The following is a 17,147-nucleotide window of genomic DNA, read 5'->3' on the forward strand; positions in this document are numbered from 1 at the left end:
ATTAGTCAATTGCTTTAGACCTAAAAGACCCCAATATTGACCCTCTGACAAAGTAAAAGTTAGGACACATGCATACATAACTTAAGTCATTTCCTCAATCTTTTAAATTATGATGTTGTTGAAAAAGTTTGAGTAGGTTAAGGTGGAACTTTATTTTGTTTAGGAGAAGAAGTTACTAGAGAGTTCGTAGTAGGTATGACCAACAACTACAAGTATTCATCATATTATTATGTCTTGAGATGGCACCCAATTGAAGCTAAGGAATGCCATATATTTTTCATGGGCAAATTTAATTTGTTTTTTGTTGGAGTTGTGGTTACGAGATCGTATGTTGGACAATAGTTAAAACTAAATATTTTACGGTGGTAAAAAATGAATTGCTGTATATTTTTTATTTTGACAAGATTTTGAATAGGAAATTCAATTCAGGTGATAAACTTCTAAGATCAAGCGCAACAAGAGTTGTGATGCTGATTGTCAGTCCTTCTGTCTTTTCTTTATATATTAGTGGTGAAAACACATTTAATGCGTGTGCATATTATGAGTTTTTATTATATTTGTTCGTAGTACATTAATTTCGTAATCAATTAGGGTTGGACATCGGTGGCCTATAGCTTTCCTCCTATTCCAAGCCTTGGGTTTATAATACATATGTTAAGAGATCGCAGCCATTCGACTTAACAAGTCACAACTGATCTAACTCTTTTTTGAAAAAATAATACACAGAATTACCATGCCAAACTATAACTAGTATTTATTGAAAATGCCTGTCTATGGTTAATTTAATGTGATTAAATCACACATACGGTAATGCACTATCTTCACTAACTAGCCCCTCAGTTTTAAAGTAAGCCGAGTTGTCTATTGTTAGGTATGGGTCTAACATAAAATTATTAGGTATGAGTCCAGGCTTGGATTTAATATAAAATGATTAGGTTCGAGTCTGGATCTAACATAAAATGATTGGAGCCGAGTTTGGGTCCAACATAAAATAATTGGGTTCGGGTATGGGTCTAGCACAAAATTATTAGGTATGAATCCAGGCTTGGGTCTAATATAAAATGATTGGGTTCGAGTCTGGATCTAACATAAAATGATTGAAGCCGAGTATGGGTCCAACATAAAATAATTGGGTCCGGGTATGGTCTAATATAAAATTATTAGGTATGGATCTGGGTATTACCCACCCATTGACAGGCCTAAACGATAAATAATATCTTGTGCCTCATTTTATTTTGGGTTCATATTATTTTAATTTATTTTGACAAACAAATGAAACTAAAATAATATGAACCCAAAATAAAATGAGGAACAAGATATTCATTTACCAGAAATAAACATTGAATTATTCTTGGTCTTCATATTTAGTGGCTTTGGTCTTAGTATTCTTGTGTAAAAATTATAAAAAATTGTACAGGAAAAACTAAAAAAATTAAAGTATCTCTTTTATAATGTGTGTGCAATAGAAAAGCTGACAATGAAAGTTGCACGATTAAATGAAGTTTGCCTTCCATAGATGGTCACAAGAAAATTACAGAGAGGTTTTTCAGGAAAATATTAACTCATCATTTTTTTATTGTTATTCAAACCCAAATCCAGAAATGTGACCCATTATAAAACGCAACAGAAATAATTCAAACAGGCAAATCTCAACATACACCATGTTTGGCCCATCTCAACATACACCATGTTTGGCTTGTTTTATTTTGAAAGTTTTAGATATATTTTGCATTATTTTAAAACAGTATTTTGATTATTTTTTTATCCAAAAAATACAACTAATTATATATATTTTCATACATATATATATAATAGATATGATTTGACAATGAATAGTACTTTTTGACTCCCCACTACCCAACATCAAACATACCATACTTATTTTATATTATCTCCAAAAACAAATCCAAACATACACACTATCTCTAACTTATTTTTATTTATTTATTTTTTTCTTTTTCTATCTTTACAAAACACCCCAAAACAAGTTAAAAACAAAACCAAACATTATGAACATGTGAAGACAAATGTCAATCACATGCCTTGTGAGCCATTAATAAAAGAACTAGAAAATGTATCATCTTTCGTAACTTGAAAAATGAAGCACATTTGGGGGTTTAGAATTTGGTCATTTTGTAGGTGGTCGAGGTCAGCTAGTCCCGGACCATTTTTCAATTCTCTAAATCTGGACCAGATATGGCTCAGGGCCTGATGGTAGGCTAGGGCAAAGGATTTTTTCTTCAAAAAAATAAATAAATAAAGAAACGAAATAAGTCGAAGAGTTGTAATTTTTTATAATATACGCGCACACTAAATTTATTATTAAGTTAATATTATCGTTAAACATGAAAGACTTACCCGTCCAATTGTAGGTCATACAATCTCGTTAACGACAAGTTGACGATAATCGGGATTCCATACAATGTCACGATGACTGATGAGTCACGAAAACACTGCATAACGCTCTTTCAAGTGGAAAATCCATTCCAAGCAGTAATGGTACGATAATCGCTTCTCAAATTACATAAAACTCGAGAAGTTGAGTTTACAAAAATTTCTGGGATAGAGTACTAATTTCACGTTCCGAGTTGTTGTGAAATTAGACTGAGAACGAAGAAGAAATCTGAGAGTGGAGGTGAAGTTGGCTTACTAGGGAAGTTGTTGGGGGTAATTTTGTCAAAATACATTGACATGAAGTTTTGTGGTTGGGGGTAATTTTGTCAAAATACACCTTAATCCCACATATGGAGGAGTGTAGTAAACATGTAATTAATCTAAGCAATGTTTAATTCATAAGGATAGTGAAAGGAAAGTAAACAGATACCCAATAAAGAAATCCCGCCCAATACTGTTCATAACCCAAAATTTTTTCAGACCCCCTACAATCCTATATAGATTAGTAAATATGACCATAAAAGAGTAAATTTAATATATATATATATAAAGTAAAAAAGGTATCATTGTAATAAAATTTTATTCCCAGATTATATTCATTAAACAATATTACAAGAAAATATTAAATGATAGATAAAATTAAAAATTTATCTAATACCATGCTGATGTCATAATTTTTTTTATCTAAATTCTACTAGAAGGAGGTCAAATGTAAATATAAATTTTTTAGAGGGGATGTAAATATAATTTTAATTTTTTTTATAAAAAAATATAATTTCATATTTTTAAAGGGGTTCGATGTAATTAACCCTATATAATATGTTATAGGAACAAGAATTACAACTTAAGAGAGTGTTTGACCGCCAGACTTATTTGAAAAAGTTATTTTCAGTCTAGTTATTATGTAAAGAATAAATATATAAATTATTATTATTTTTTTTATATTTTCTAGAAACAATATCATGTAGCGCGGTATTCTGTTCAATTTAACGAAAGTTTGGTTCTCCAAAATGTCGTACCGAAATCAAACCGAATAGGATTTGTTTGGTTCGATTTTTTCGATTTTATACTGAATTTTTTTAAAAAATTTATATATAGTTTAGTATTTTTTTTAATTTTATTCAAAATTATCTGTACAAAAATATTCAAATTTAAAAAATAAAATGTATAATAAATGAAAATTTATGAATATAATATTTATTATATCATATATAATAATTTATTATATATTTTTAATATGATTAATAAAAAACATTAGTTATTCCGTTCAATACGATTGACGGAACACAATTAACCATGCCAACTAAAATAATCAATTTTTTGAAAAAAAAAAATCAACAATCAAATCAGTTTTTAGTTCGATTAATCGAGAATTCGATTCAATCAATTTTCGATTGAGAAATCGAATTTGGAACACCTAGCATCATGTTATCCAATACCAAAAACAACTCCACAAAAATTATTAAAAAAAATTCCAACAACTCCACCCACAAAATGTTTAAATTGCAATTCAGTCCTAAACTCCTAAATATTTTCTTTTTTTATTTTCTTTAAACGTGGTAGGTAAGCTGGTTAAATTATTTTCCATCTATAAATACGGAACTGCTGCACTATTTTCTTTCCCATCATTCTCTCTTTCACACCACAGCATCTCACGCACTACACACACAACACAAAGCATTAGAACCCACTGCCATGCTGTCGCTCCCTGGAAAGCTAGTCTGCGTCACCGGTGCCGGAGGCTTCATCGCCTCATGGCTCGTTAAACTCCTCCTTGAAAAGGGCTACACCGTTAGAGGCACCGTCAGAAATCCAGGTATTGATGGAGCTGTACGTACATATATGTATCTAAATCTGTTCAACTTTTTTTCTTGTGATTTATTTATTTTTGTTTGAGTACAGAGGATCCGAAGAATTCACATTTGAGAGAGCTTGAAGGAGCGGATGAGAGGCTGATTCTGTACAAGGCTGATCTTAATGACTACGAGAGCTTGCGCGAAGCGATTAATGGCTGCGACGGCGTTTTCCACACGGCGTCGCCCGTCACTGACGATCCAGTATGTCTCTCTCAACTGATACGCACACACACACAAATACATATATGTATATATCTGTAGAAAGAGACGGGGGAGGGGAGGGGGATATTCATTTTCCCTAATTTTAGGATGATCGCAATTGCTTGGGTTAGAGTAAAATTAGGATTGAGGAAGAGAAGAGAAATCAATTCTGTGTTATGTGGTGGATCAGTTCCGGCAGCGGAGGTGGTGGCGGTGGGTGGCAGTAGATGGCAAGGGTTGTTGGTGGGGAAGCTTGTACGTAATATTACGACATATAGGATGGTGTGTTGATGATGGATGGAGACGATACGTACACTTTGAATTTTCTTTGAACTAGTTTAAAATATTTTTTTTCATTGAGAAAAAAATTATACCTTTAAAAATTAGACCAAACAATTTCACAATTATTTAATTTAATAAATATGATATCTTATCCATGATATCTTAATTTAATGATTAAGATTAAAATTGAAGTCTGGTAAACGAACTGAGGAGATGGATTCAAGCATTTCGAAGCCTATGAATTTAATCCGCATTGCGTTTCAAATAATTTCTTATTTATTTGTTGCAAATTTGAAATTATTAAATATTTAATAACATAATAAGAAAGTATATTTATTCAGCATTTGGAAGCATCTTGATTTGATCCATTTTTGGTTATATTTAATTTTTCTTGCTTTTAATATAACTAAAATAATTACACACGCGGACGTACGTACACATATTTTTTCTTAAATATAGAAATAATAAAGATACAGGTACTATAAACTATAGAGCAGATTTTTTGGTCTTTTAATAACAGTAATTTCAATTTCAGTTGAACTAATTAGTCACTCGTCTTGACCATCATGACTTTTTAATAAAAAAAAATTGGTAAATAAAATCTGGGGTACCGCGACCTAATTTATCTCGCATGAAGGAACAAATGGTGGAGCCGGCGGTGAACGGGGCCAAAAATGTGATGCGCGCGGCGGCGGAGGCGAAGGTCCGACGTGTGGTGTTAACTTCATCAATCGGTGCAATATACATGGATCCCAACAGAGACCCTGATAAAGTTGTGGACGAGACGTGTTGGAGTGACCTTGACTTCTGCAAACAGACTAAGGTAACCAAGATTAAATCTATAATTATTGAAAATCTTATTCTATTTCATATTTCATATAGCCAAAATTTTTATATCGTCTCAATATGAAAATAAAAAATGAATCCTACTTAAATTAGCTTTTTCCACACCAAATTAATTAAATCTCAAATATTATTACATTAGTCATCAGGTTGATCATTCTCATTAAATAATATATCAAATGATTCAATTCTAAATATATTTATTTAATACGACTAGATTTCAGAATTTTTTAATCCTCCCTCACCTTCAAATACATCAATTCAAATATAACTGAAATGATAATATAATTGGTTGAAATTCAGTTACGGCCCAGTATTTTATAGATTGATTGCATGAATAATTGTTACGTACACTTTATTTCTTTTTAAAAAAAATATTTGTGTGTCAATCATGTTGACTAGTTGTTTTGGAAGTAGGAGGAGTAATGTTTTGAATATGGTAATCTGCAGAACTGGTATTGCTACGGCAAGTTAGTGGCTGAACAAGTAGCATGGGACACAGCAAAAGAGTTGGGGGTAGACCTGGTGGTGATCAACCCAGTTCTGGTGCTTGGCCCATTGCTTCAACCCACAATCAACGCCAGCGTTCTCCACATACTCAAATACCTAACTGGCTCCGCCAAGACTTACGCCAATTCCGTCCAAGCCTACGTCCACGTCAAGGACGTCGCCCTGGCCCACATCCTCTTGTTCGAGACGCCGTCCGCGTCGGGGCGATACCTCTGCGCCGAGAGCGTGCTCCACCGTGGCGAGGTGGTTGAGATACTCGCCAAGTTCTTTCCCGAATATCCCATCCCTACCAAGTAAGTTACAACAAATTACAACCATTTCTTAGGACGTGGTATTTTTATGGTGGGTCCCACACGTGATGACAAAGTGTAATCGTGTTTGTACAAGTGTATAGATTTCTTGAAATGCTTAATAATGTGTCGTATAATATTTAGTAAAAAGTGTATTTTTTAATAAAAAAATAAAAGAAAATATTTTTGATTAATCAAATACTGCTGTTAGTAACACCTTATACATATTTTTTATTCAGAATAGTTTGATTTAAAATAAAAAAAATTGAATATCTTATAAAAATATTGAATTTTTGCATTTACCCCCACTAAATGGGGTGGAGGCAAGAAAAGGTGGGGAATATTGGTGGAGGTAAGGAGTGTATACCTACTACCAGGTCATTGTCAGGTGGGTCCCAAGATCACCAACCCAACCCATTATCTCACACCCCTTTTCTTCCATTCTTTCTTATTTCCTTTTGATTAATATATACCAACTACTACTCCTACATTTAATTTTTTTTTTTGAATCCCTTTTCCATACGGACAAGCTAAGGAAATCTTGTGATCTTGAGCATTATGATTTTGCACTCTTATCTTTCCACCGAATTGTCTCTTTCTTTTTCTTTGTTTGGTTGAAAATATTTTATTGATGATATATTAATACAGATTGGGTATTTCTAAATTATAATTTAAATTTATTTTAACTATAAAAAAGGGTGAGAATATCAACGACAACATTAGTGTAACATCAATATTTATGTGGTGAAGGATCCCAGATTCCCAATCACCTCAATACGCTTCTTTTATCTTACCAACCACCACCTTTTTTTTGAAAAAAGAAAAATTAGGTGTGATCAATCAATTTCGAATGAGCCACACCATTAATTAGTTTTTTAAAAAAGTAATTAAATTAAAAATATATTTATTTGCACGTATTTTCTTTGAAGATAATACACATAATTTAATATAAAATTCAATCTTTTGCTTTTATCTCTACTTTTTCGTATTACCTTCTCTTTTAAAACTCAAAATATTGCTTTCAAACATTATATTTCCCGTTTATTTTCTCTATCATATAATTAATACAAATAATAGAAATTTTGCTAAAAGAATATAATAAATCATTCATATTTTCAAAATATATATGCACAAGTATTGAGTATGCCAAACAGCCTCAGTGCACACACACATATGTATATATAAGGTTAAATTACAATGATCTCTTTTAAGATTTGGCATAATTATAAATATTTTCTTATAGTTTGAAAAATTATCAATATTTCACTGATTTTGAATGCAGGTGCTCGGATGAGAAGAACCCAAGAAAAAAAGCTTACAAATTCTCAAACCAAAAGCTGAAGGACTTAGGGCTGGAGTTCACACCTGCGAAGCAGTGTCTGTACGACACCGTTAAAAGCCTTCAGGAAAAGGGCCATCTTCCAATCCCACCCCAAAATGAGGAGCCCATTCATATTCAGTCTTAGGTCTTTATTGGGCTGGGTTCATCGTAATAAAGCCCATAAATCAATTTGGGCCCCCACTTTAATATATGGGGGTCCAATATGGTCCAGTCATGTTCTTCCTGTTTTAATTTGTGATTGAGTTGACATTTACCTTGAAAGTGGTGATGATGAATGAATGGTTATAAAGGACATTTCAACGACAAATTTCATTTATGAAAAGGCATTTTCCGACGCAGATGGGCAGGTAGAGAATATTATAAGACAATTCTTTTTAAAAAATCCATGTATCTTCTAACAATAGTGTTCACAATGATCAGATCCACACGATTATTTAGGATCTTACATAAATCCCACATGATTAGACAAGCAAGCTGAAATGAAGTTGGATTTTGTAGTACAATTCTAAAATTGAGAATGTTTGCAAACAACAGCGAAAAGTAGAACGGAGAGTCTTTCAGATGCTTCTAACATTTGGCCTTGAAATATTTCATTTTAAATTCTAAAAAGATAAAAGAACTTTTCTTCAAACACTCATAAATGACTATTTTTATTTAACCGAAAAGTCAAAAAATTCTTTTCTGAAGCAGTTGCAAACATGCGATTAATCAGTAACAACACAGGGTATGAATCGTTGGAGCAGAATATGATTTTTATAGAAACAATGTCGATGTCATGCATGATCTAACTGTTAGCATCTATGCACCGCACCAAATCTAAGGTCATAAAAAGCTTCTAAAGATTAGATGCATTTGTCAAGAAAAAATCATCAGCGTCCAACAACCTCAAAATTATTACCACTAATGTCTTTCGACAAAAAAGGTTGTGGCTTAGTTAGGTCAGCGAGTGACTTCAATCAAGATCATCACTAGTCCTCCTTTGAGGTAATTGCATATCTACTATATCTTCTCTAGGTAGGGTATACACCGATGCGTCACCCACACTGTTGGCCATGTCACGACTTTCAGAAGCCGTTAGAGCGATAAGGTGGGAGCCCTCCTTGTTTTTCCGGATGACTAAATAGCCAATGCCAGCCAAATAAATTAGCATAGCCAAGAATCCCAACAACCCACAAAAGACGGTGCCAACGATGTTAAGGTGGCTATGACGAAGAGAAGAGACTAACTTGTCAGCAAGATAGTAGACATTGATGCCCATGATTAGCGACCCGATGATCCAAGTGGTGGTCGAGACCTGTGTCACAAAAGCCGAGTTTTAGCAGCCGAGATATCAGACATAGAATCGTTTATTATTTAATGACTATACCATATGGTTTGTAACTATAGCAACTTGTAGAGGAGGTTGTTGCAATAACCCTTTTCTTAAGCACTATTCCTCAGCTGATTTCAGGGCTTTGTTATATTGCATACCCGAAAGCAAAATAATATAAGATTAGACGAAACGATGAGTTCTTACCGCCACTGTGTTGGCATATGACCCCATCTTGGTCTTGCTACTTGTGAACTTGAGAAGTGGAATTAGTGCAAAAGGAAGTTCAAACGATAAGATCATCTGCAACATAACAAAGTGTATTTACTGCTTCGAGAAACTAGAATAAAAGACCAACCATAGGAATCATTTCTTCTATAAGGCTCTGTTGATATTCACGTTTTTTGGATCAAGAATTTCTGATGTTTATAAACTAAGCACGAAAAGTACTCCTGATGAAACTTCACTATCAATGACTTCAGACGATGATATACAGAGAGACAAAATTTGCTCGACATTAGATACAAAAGCAGAAGCAAAGAGTGTTTTACCGATGCTATGATGATCAAGTTTCCAGCCCCAGTAGATCCACCAATGATTGCAACAATTAGACTAGGGACAATAGCTAAGCATCGAGTTAAAAAGTTCCTAATCCATGGCTTCAGCCGTAAATCAAGAAAGCCCTGCACAAAAATGATACACGTATGGTATCGGAGAACAAGTACAGCTCTAATAGTCATTTGCAAAATAACCGATTAAAGAATATTTGGTATTTGGGTACATAGTTTCTCTTAACACGTCAAGAAACAAGGAAAACAAAAACGTAGCACAAAGGGCTTATTTTCAGGCTGGAGTTATATATTTGAGTGAAAATAAAGAGAAATAGTAGAATTAGACCTGCATAACATATTGTCCTGCATATGTGCCAGTTATGGTAGAGCTCTGACCTGATGCCAGCAAAGCAATTGCAAAAAGCTTGGAACTCCAACTGCCTAGGACATGCTGTTATGATAAATAAATAGGAAAAACGCTCATGAAACGTCAGCATAAAGATATTGCAATAAACATAAGAGGGTGTTCAAAAAGGATACTTTGGGACAACACGGCAGTATTAATAACGAACCTTGAGTAAAAATGAAGCTTCATTTAAGTCCAAGTTTTGGCAGCTCTGGAGGTCGTCTGAGTTCAGATTTGGCGAATTGCAAACAGCGCCACTTACTGAGATGACTGAGATATTTATGAGAAAGGCAACCATCAAAGCAAGACCACTCTCGATCAAATAAAATCTGCATGCCTCCTGTAAAGAAGAGAAATCATCAGGTGGTTTAGCGTGTTGAATGCATTTGTAACTGCATATGATCTAGGAAGCAAGAAACCTAAGTGTCTAAGGGTATATGCAGCTCAAAATAACTCAGGCTTCCTATCGAAGCAGAATTAGAGTAAATGTATGGGCTGCGTGAAATTACAAGCATGTAGAATCAAGACAAGTTTGCATAAAAGATAGAACTTTTATGCCTACCTATTTTACATTTTCTTAGTAACATATCAGTGGCATCTAAAGTGACGTACAATGCAAGAAGAAGAGAAAGGAGCGGAGAACAAGAAATACTGAGTACTGGAAAAAGTACCTGAAGACTAACAACAAATTCAAAGATGCTGCATAATCTAAATCCTAACTGTGACATCCAAAAGAACTTCATATGCTACTCAAATACTAAAGATATCATATAGAAATTCCTATCGATGATATATTAAGTTAGTTATATAAGCAGTCAGCGGCTCTGATAAAATTTTGGGGTTGATATCCTCAATATGGTATAGTTACAAGATAGATGCTAGGATAACTTTTTACATGATAAATAACAAAAAGAGCTTCGATACACTATTAGCATTTAGCAGATATAGCAGAAAAGAACGAGAATGTTGACTAGCAAATCCTTCAAATAGAATTATTACTTTGATGCCATTGACAGATCGTGGGATTTTCCTTGAAAGCACCAGAGCTGAGTGGAGGAAAAGATTGTGCCTGCAGTAAAGTTTTATGTAAAGAACTATGAAATGGGTCCAAGACCTATTTGAAAATACATAGGATGAAACTTACGGCATAACCATAGCACCAAGAAGTGAAATAGCCAGCTTAGTTGCTCCACTTCCTTTGAGTTGGGGAATAAATAGGCCACGTAAAACTTCTGATGAGTTGGGCTTTGCATATTTAAGCTCGGCAAGGAAGCAGCCAGCAATTGTAAAGACAAGGAAAGCAATCAGGATCTCAAGTTTTCTTACCTGTAATGTTTCACTCCTAGTTCTCAGAAACACAGTAGAACATAACATAATATAGAGAGTGCTACTTTTACTAAATTTAAGTGAGATATCTAGATACCCCGTACTGCTGCAGTAATAGAAGAACCATAGTACTAAGTCCCGTAATCAGCACACCAATCCACAGCGGTACTCCGAAGAGCATGTCCAGAGCAAATGCCGTTCCAATAACTGACGTGGAAAGGAGTAGGCGACTTAGGTTTGAGAAGGGATATGTTGAAGCAGAAAGGAACAAGATTAAGCATATAATAGTATATGATGGTAGAGTTTATAATAGACGATTACGTGATTGGAGCATATGGAATATATATTATGCGAGGCCAAAATCCACCATAACATTAAAATAAAATTATCCTCTTCTTCATGCCTATATATCTAATCAGTATTCTGTATTTTGTGGGTACAAAGTCCCTCACAACAGCCCTTCTAAAAACATTTGATCTGAGGTTTTACATTAGTAGATGAAACGTCTTCGTAATGTCCATTAGTACTTTCTGTGCAGAACTGTTCATGTTCATAATTTTGTACCACATGCACTGGAAAGCTTGGGATAGGATTTTCATTGGCTTAGGAATTATGCCTTTTAACCGGAAAGCCTCTCTTTCTTCCTTTGAATGCCAGAATGAGGACTGGAAGTTGCTTTAAACCAAGAGTGATTTATCATTGAGGGAAAAAGAATTAAACAGCTGCGGACAAGGAGGATATGCCCTTATGTTTTTAGGAAATGCTACCTAATCTATAACAACAAAAATAATAGCATGATAATATAGTTAAACATATGAATACAAAAGGTGGAACAAAATTGCAAGTGTTTTAAGGAGAGAAGCTCATGTCAAATGGCCAAAAGAGTGAATTTTAAGAAATTTTCAGCCCATTATGAGGGTCCAACTTACACAAGAACGAATAATATGTGAACCCTAACCTTCAGGGATGTCACATGCGACTATAGCTATCTCTGCAAGAATCCACAAAATAAAATTTGGGATCTTAGGATATTCCTGTCGACAATGCTCAGCTAAATGCTTTCCTGCAGAACAGATGTCCCTTAAAAATCAGAAAAGACACCTCCAATTTTAGTGCCGACAGAGAGATAGTAAGCAGTTTAGGAAATAACAAACCTGTAACAACTCCTAGGTTTGCTGCAAGGGATTGGATGATAAGAGCAGCGAATGAAGCTAACAATATAATCCAGAGTAGCTGTAAGATAAAGAGAAATGAAATGGACAACCGATCGGATCCAAGGATTTTCAATTAAGAAAAGATTTTACATGGAAAGACTTTGATATGCAGATATGACGGTTGTAAACCTAAAATCCATCACTAATGTTTTACTCAACTAAATTGCCAGACTAAAAACTTTTTTGTCATCTATGCTCATAAATATGTGAGTAGTCCAACCAAAAGTATACTTCGCCAGTAGCAAAGGGCATAATAGCTGTGACTAAGGTTACAAGGAGTGAAACCAACATCAGAATCAAGCTACCCGACTTCTTTGCCGTACAATCTTAGAAAGGTTCTAATAATGTCTAGTAACTCTTTTCAGCCTTTTCCGAGTATAATTCATTCACTATTATGTTATTATACATTAAAAAGAAAATAAAAATCTATTATCTGTAAATTAAATAGAGATTAGTACATAAAAATACTTCAGTAAACTCACCCCGTACTTGTACTGAGCTCCAGACTGCAGATCAGTCTGAACTGTTAATGCAGGAGATAAGCAAAGTTATTAACCATGGATAACGACCGGCTGACTCTAAACAAGGGTTCACTAGGCCTTACAATTTCCAGGATCAATATAGGCAATGGAAACAAGAAAGCCAGGACCCATATATGCAAACAAGTTCTTCCAGCTCGTTTTCTACAGAAAAATTGGAAAAAGAATTAATATCAGAAATCAGGAGACTTAAGCATAGTGCCCATGAAATCTGCTTGATGTACATTACGTAAGTTTTCTTTTTCAGTTTTTGATACTAAACAAAGAAGCATCAAACAATTAACTCTGAAAAGTCGGCTCGTCCGAACCAATATTGATCTCACTCACAGAACGTCATGCTCAAGGATCACAAGGCACTTTGCAGAAATCTAATACATTCAAAACTCTCGAAGGGTCAAATCTAGACCTAGAGGAGCATCGAACAAGCCATTAGAAACAGAGGCATTACAATTTGCGAGTAGAGTCACCAGATAAGTATGTGGATCTAATAACACAGACTTTATGTGCTCAGTGGCCAAGAGTTTTGCCTAGAGATATAAGGAAAACTGATCAAGGATATAATACTCATAAGACATGATTGTTCAAGCATCAATGAACTCAACATTGTCGTGATGCTTGAACAATAGTTCGAGAACCAAAACAGTGAATGATGATAAACATGAAGTCCTGCTTAAGGCTAAAGTGGCAACACTTGGTTCTGTTGAGTGAACTACTTGCCTTACTATTACCAATTATTGGCCAATCAAAAGAAAGCTCTATCACGCCTGCTAACAAATCAAACTTCTTTGCTTCACTCGAGTAATCCTTTCAAAAAGATTAATTGCAACGATTCCTTACCGGAATTAGGGAGAGGGACGAAACTGTAAGACTATAGTGATATACAACATGGTCAAAATCAAATTCACAAAAGGTGTTTACTTCCCTGCCAGTGGCTGAAGTACAATGTTCCAGATGTTCAATTGAATATCTGCTGCACCACCTTGTAGGTTTAAACCACTCCATCACAAGAAATTCTTTAAGGCATTCTGACTCACTAACGGAAGTTCGGAGAATTGTTTATGAACTACCATAAAAAAATAGTTTGAAGCTAAAATTACATAACTAACACTAATATTGTCTAATCATAATTCGAAATAAACATGATACACAACTTCATTGTTAAATTATCGAAACCACAGTCAAATTTAAGCTGAAATCCCCTCATTTTCTTTCAAGAAATCATTAGCAACCTCACAAAAATATTCTGATAAACTGTATTAACACGGCAAGTCATCTTCAAAACAGAGTGTAGAAGATACAGCAGTAAATTGCAAAACTTTTAGCAAATCCTTCTATGAAGAAATACATATAAACTCTGTATGAAGATAAACAATTAATAGTTTTAATTCCCAATTAACTGAATTTAAAGAACGAACAGAAGAAAAGGGAATGCTCACATCAGGTACAACAATCTGATCAACTTCAATATTCTCAATAAGTGATTCATTGGGATATGTCCTGCTCCCACCACTGGTCATAAACTGTGGTTGTTGAGCTGACGGCGCCGCCATTTCCTCCGCACTCTGTTGTAAGAAAGAGAGTTAATGAATGAACTCATGGGAATAAATTTGATAAAAACCCATTAGAAATTAGCATAAACAGAACTCAAATTGCATCAAAATCTGATACATGCAACTACAAATACGAAGGATACACAATGCAATGCACATCATAAGTTGTTGCGGAATCAAGATTTGCGCGACGGTGCATGTGAAGAAAAACAGAGAAGCCCAGATCCATAGAAGCGCAAGATTTCAGTAATTACCATTAAATCTACGAAAATCAATGAGAAAAAGAAATGGGAATTTAAAGAAGTAGAAGAAAGATGTATGCTGCTTACATCTAGTCTGAAACGGAGAGTTCGTTGGAACAATATATATGTAAAGCTGTATATTTTACAAACACTTTATTGAACTCTTCCACTCTACCGTCATTTATAAATCTACGCTCTTGTGCAGTTGTGTGTGAGTGTTGCGTGTGGTGTGTGTATGTCAGAGAAAGAGAGAGAGAGAAAGAGAGAGAGTTCAAAGGTGACTCAGTATCAATTTACCGAAACCTTTCCTCAATCCCTGCGTTTTGATGCGCTCCACTTTAACTCTTTGACATAGTTTAATAACATCTGAACTCATTTTGTTTATTTTCTTTTGCCTTTCTATATCGTATCATTATATCTAGATGTTTTTGTTGCCTCTATATCATTCTCGATATCGATTAAGTCATTAGGTATCTCTTATTTGAAATTTAATTCAAAAGACATTTCAGTTTGAAAAATTAATTAAATTATAATCAAAATTTCACGAGGAATATTTTCGAAATATGACATGAAAAATTTATCAAAACCCTGTTGGATGAAGTTACCCGTGATACAAAATGATCACGAGTGATGTAATTATAAATTTTTAAATTATTAAAGATATATTAATTATAATTAGACCAAACCTTCACATATATGTAATTTACCCTCAAATAAATGTTAAAGTACTAGTTTAGTGAAATTTGAACTACCTTACAAAATAAATTTTTATCTATCTTAAATTCTACTTGCTTATCAAAGTAATAATTATTTTACTCATTCTTAATTTTTTTAATAAAGAAATATATATATATACACACACTAAATGAAGATATATTTAATTTTTAATAAAATTTGGTAACATTTTAAAATAAATTCTCAAATAACTGTATATCATTTAACAGTTCACAGTCCAACCATAAGGATATTAAATGACAATTAAGATATTAGGCCTCGCCAATTGATAGGGAGGACCCATATTCTTTCCCAAGCATATAGTCAGTCTTGGCGTCCTTTCGAGGTATCTGGTGTCGAGTCGCTAGAAGAGGAGCATTGGGCACAATGAATAAGATCACAATAATATCCGACTGACTGATCAAAAATAAGTTATCCACCAAAAAGAGAGAGCTCCACTACGAAGGGACGAATATCCTTTCACATCTGATTAAATTGAAACCAAACTATCGGTCCTTAGCTACCAACAAGGGTACCTGTAGTAGTGGGAGGAGCATATCTTGAGATCTCCCCTACAACGCCGGGTTGCATTAGGAGAATAAGTAGGCCTTGTGATTAGCACATCATTTGGAATGGATTCAATAAACAGATTACCTCCTGTCTTGTAGTTTTCAATTGCCTAAACATCCTTAAAGACTCTATATGAATTAATATTAGTTAATTTATGAATTAATGAATAAATATTTATCAGGAATCTTGAAATGAAAGGAGATTAATATATTTTAATAATATATATTTATTAAATACATAAGCCATCATCTTACCCAAAAATAAATAAATAATAAAATTACAACAATAGTTTTTCGGCCCCAATCCATGGGAAATTATTAAAAAAAGAAAAAAGCAAGGGCATGTAAGATGTACCTGAAAACGAATTAAAGCCGAACCACACAAATAAGATTAGAAGCTAAATTACATTTATGGCCCTTGCAGATCAACCATGGCCACAAATTTATTGGTTAAAATGATAATTTCACTATTCCTATCCTAATTAAAAGATTATTGCCTATTTTACCTCCATGATTTATTTTTGAACGTTTAAAAAATTATTTTTTCTGAAACCCTTATTTTACTTGCCCTTTTTATCAGGGCAATTAAATTGATATTTTTTTATATTAGTTCTAATTATACAAACACCCATATTCTTTATAAAAATACAAATACACCCCTATAGGGGTGTCAGTTATGTCAGTTATCTTATCTCGAGAGTATGCTTATAAAATGTTGGATATACTTGTAATTAAAAATATAATTTTAAAATTTATATTTATAACAATGACTAAAAAATACTGAGTTATATAATTAGACATAATTTCAAAAGAATTAGATATAATTTAGGAGCATCATACACGAAATAATGATGAATTGATTCCAAATTCATGATAAGAATAGGTGCATTTAAAGATAGGGTTGTTGTTGCCTTTATTTTGATGATGAAATCCACTTATCAAAGTTTCCAAATTTTTCTCTTAATCACATGTAATTTTGTACTTTGTCAATTCCACAAAAATGCTCCCA

At 33.7% G+C, this 17,147-nt stretch overlaps 2 protein-coding genes across 7 annotated transcripts; one reads left to right on the top strand and one right to left on the bottom strand.

Moving 5' to 3' along the window:
- LOC105165128 (cinnamoyl-CoA reductase 1-like) lies at window positions 4,006–6,383 on the top strand. Its single transcript, XM_020693545.1, has 4 exons — window positions 4,006–4,210; window positions 4,297–4,451; window positions 5,371–5,556; window positions 6,027–6,383. The coding sequence occupies exons 1-4, from the start codon at window positions 4,090–4,092 to the stop codon at window positions 6,381–6,383; spliced, it is 819 nt and encodes a 272-aa protein (XP_020549204.1). The 5' UTR covers window positions 4,006–4,089.
- On the bottom strand, window positions 8,453–15,255 carry LOC105165138 (metal transporter Nramp6). 6 transcript variants are annotated; one of them, XM_011084067.2, is made up of 15 exons: window positions 14,868–15,146; window positions 14,500–14,625; window positions 13,129–13,207; window positions 13,007–13,047; window positions 12,465–12,543; window positions 12,269–12,373; window positions 11,408–11,517; window positions 11,129–11,310; window positions 10,984–11,053; window positions 10,151–10,324; window positions 9,925–10,029; window positions 9,579–9,710; window positions 9,235–9,330; window positions 8,945–9,012; window positions 8,453–8,834 (listed from the first exon to the last, which is right to left on the bottom strand). In XM_011084067.2, exons 1-15 carry the CDS (start codon window positions 14,868–14,870, stop codon window positions 8,783–8,785), a joined length of 1,422 nt encoding a protein of 473 aa, XP_011082369.1. In that variant the 5' UTR covers window positions 14,871–15,146; the 3' UTR covers window positions 8,453–8,782. The 6 variants fall into 6 exon arrangements, with proteins under 6 accessions (XP_011082369.1, XP_011082355.1, XP_011082346.1 ...); XM_011084053.2 differs by lacking the exon at window positions 14,868–15,146 and adding an exon at window positions 15,153–15,255 and having other exon boundaries at window positions 8,453–9,012; XM_011084044.2 differs by having other exon boundaries at window positions 8,453–9,012; window positions 14,943–15,146.

The sequence above is a fragment of the Sesamum indicum genome, linkage group LG1 (assembly GCF_000512975.1).
Source record: "Sesamum indicum cultivar Zhongzhi No. 13 linkage group LG1, S_indicum_v1.0, whole genome shotgun sequence".
In the NCBI taxonomy this organism is placed as follows: Eukaryota; Viridiplantae; Streptophyta; class Magnoliopsida; order Lamiales; family Pedaliaceae; genus Sesamum; species Sesamum indicum.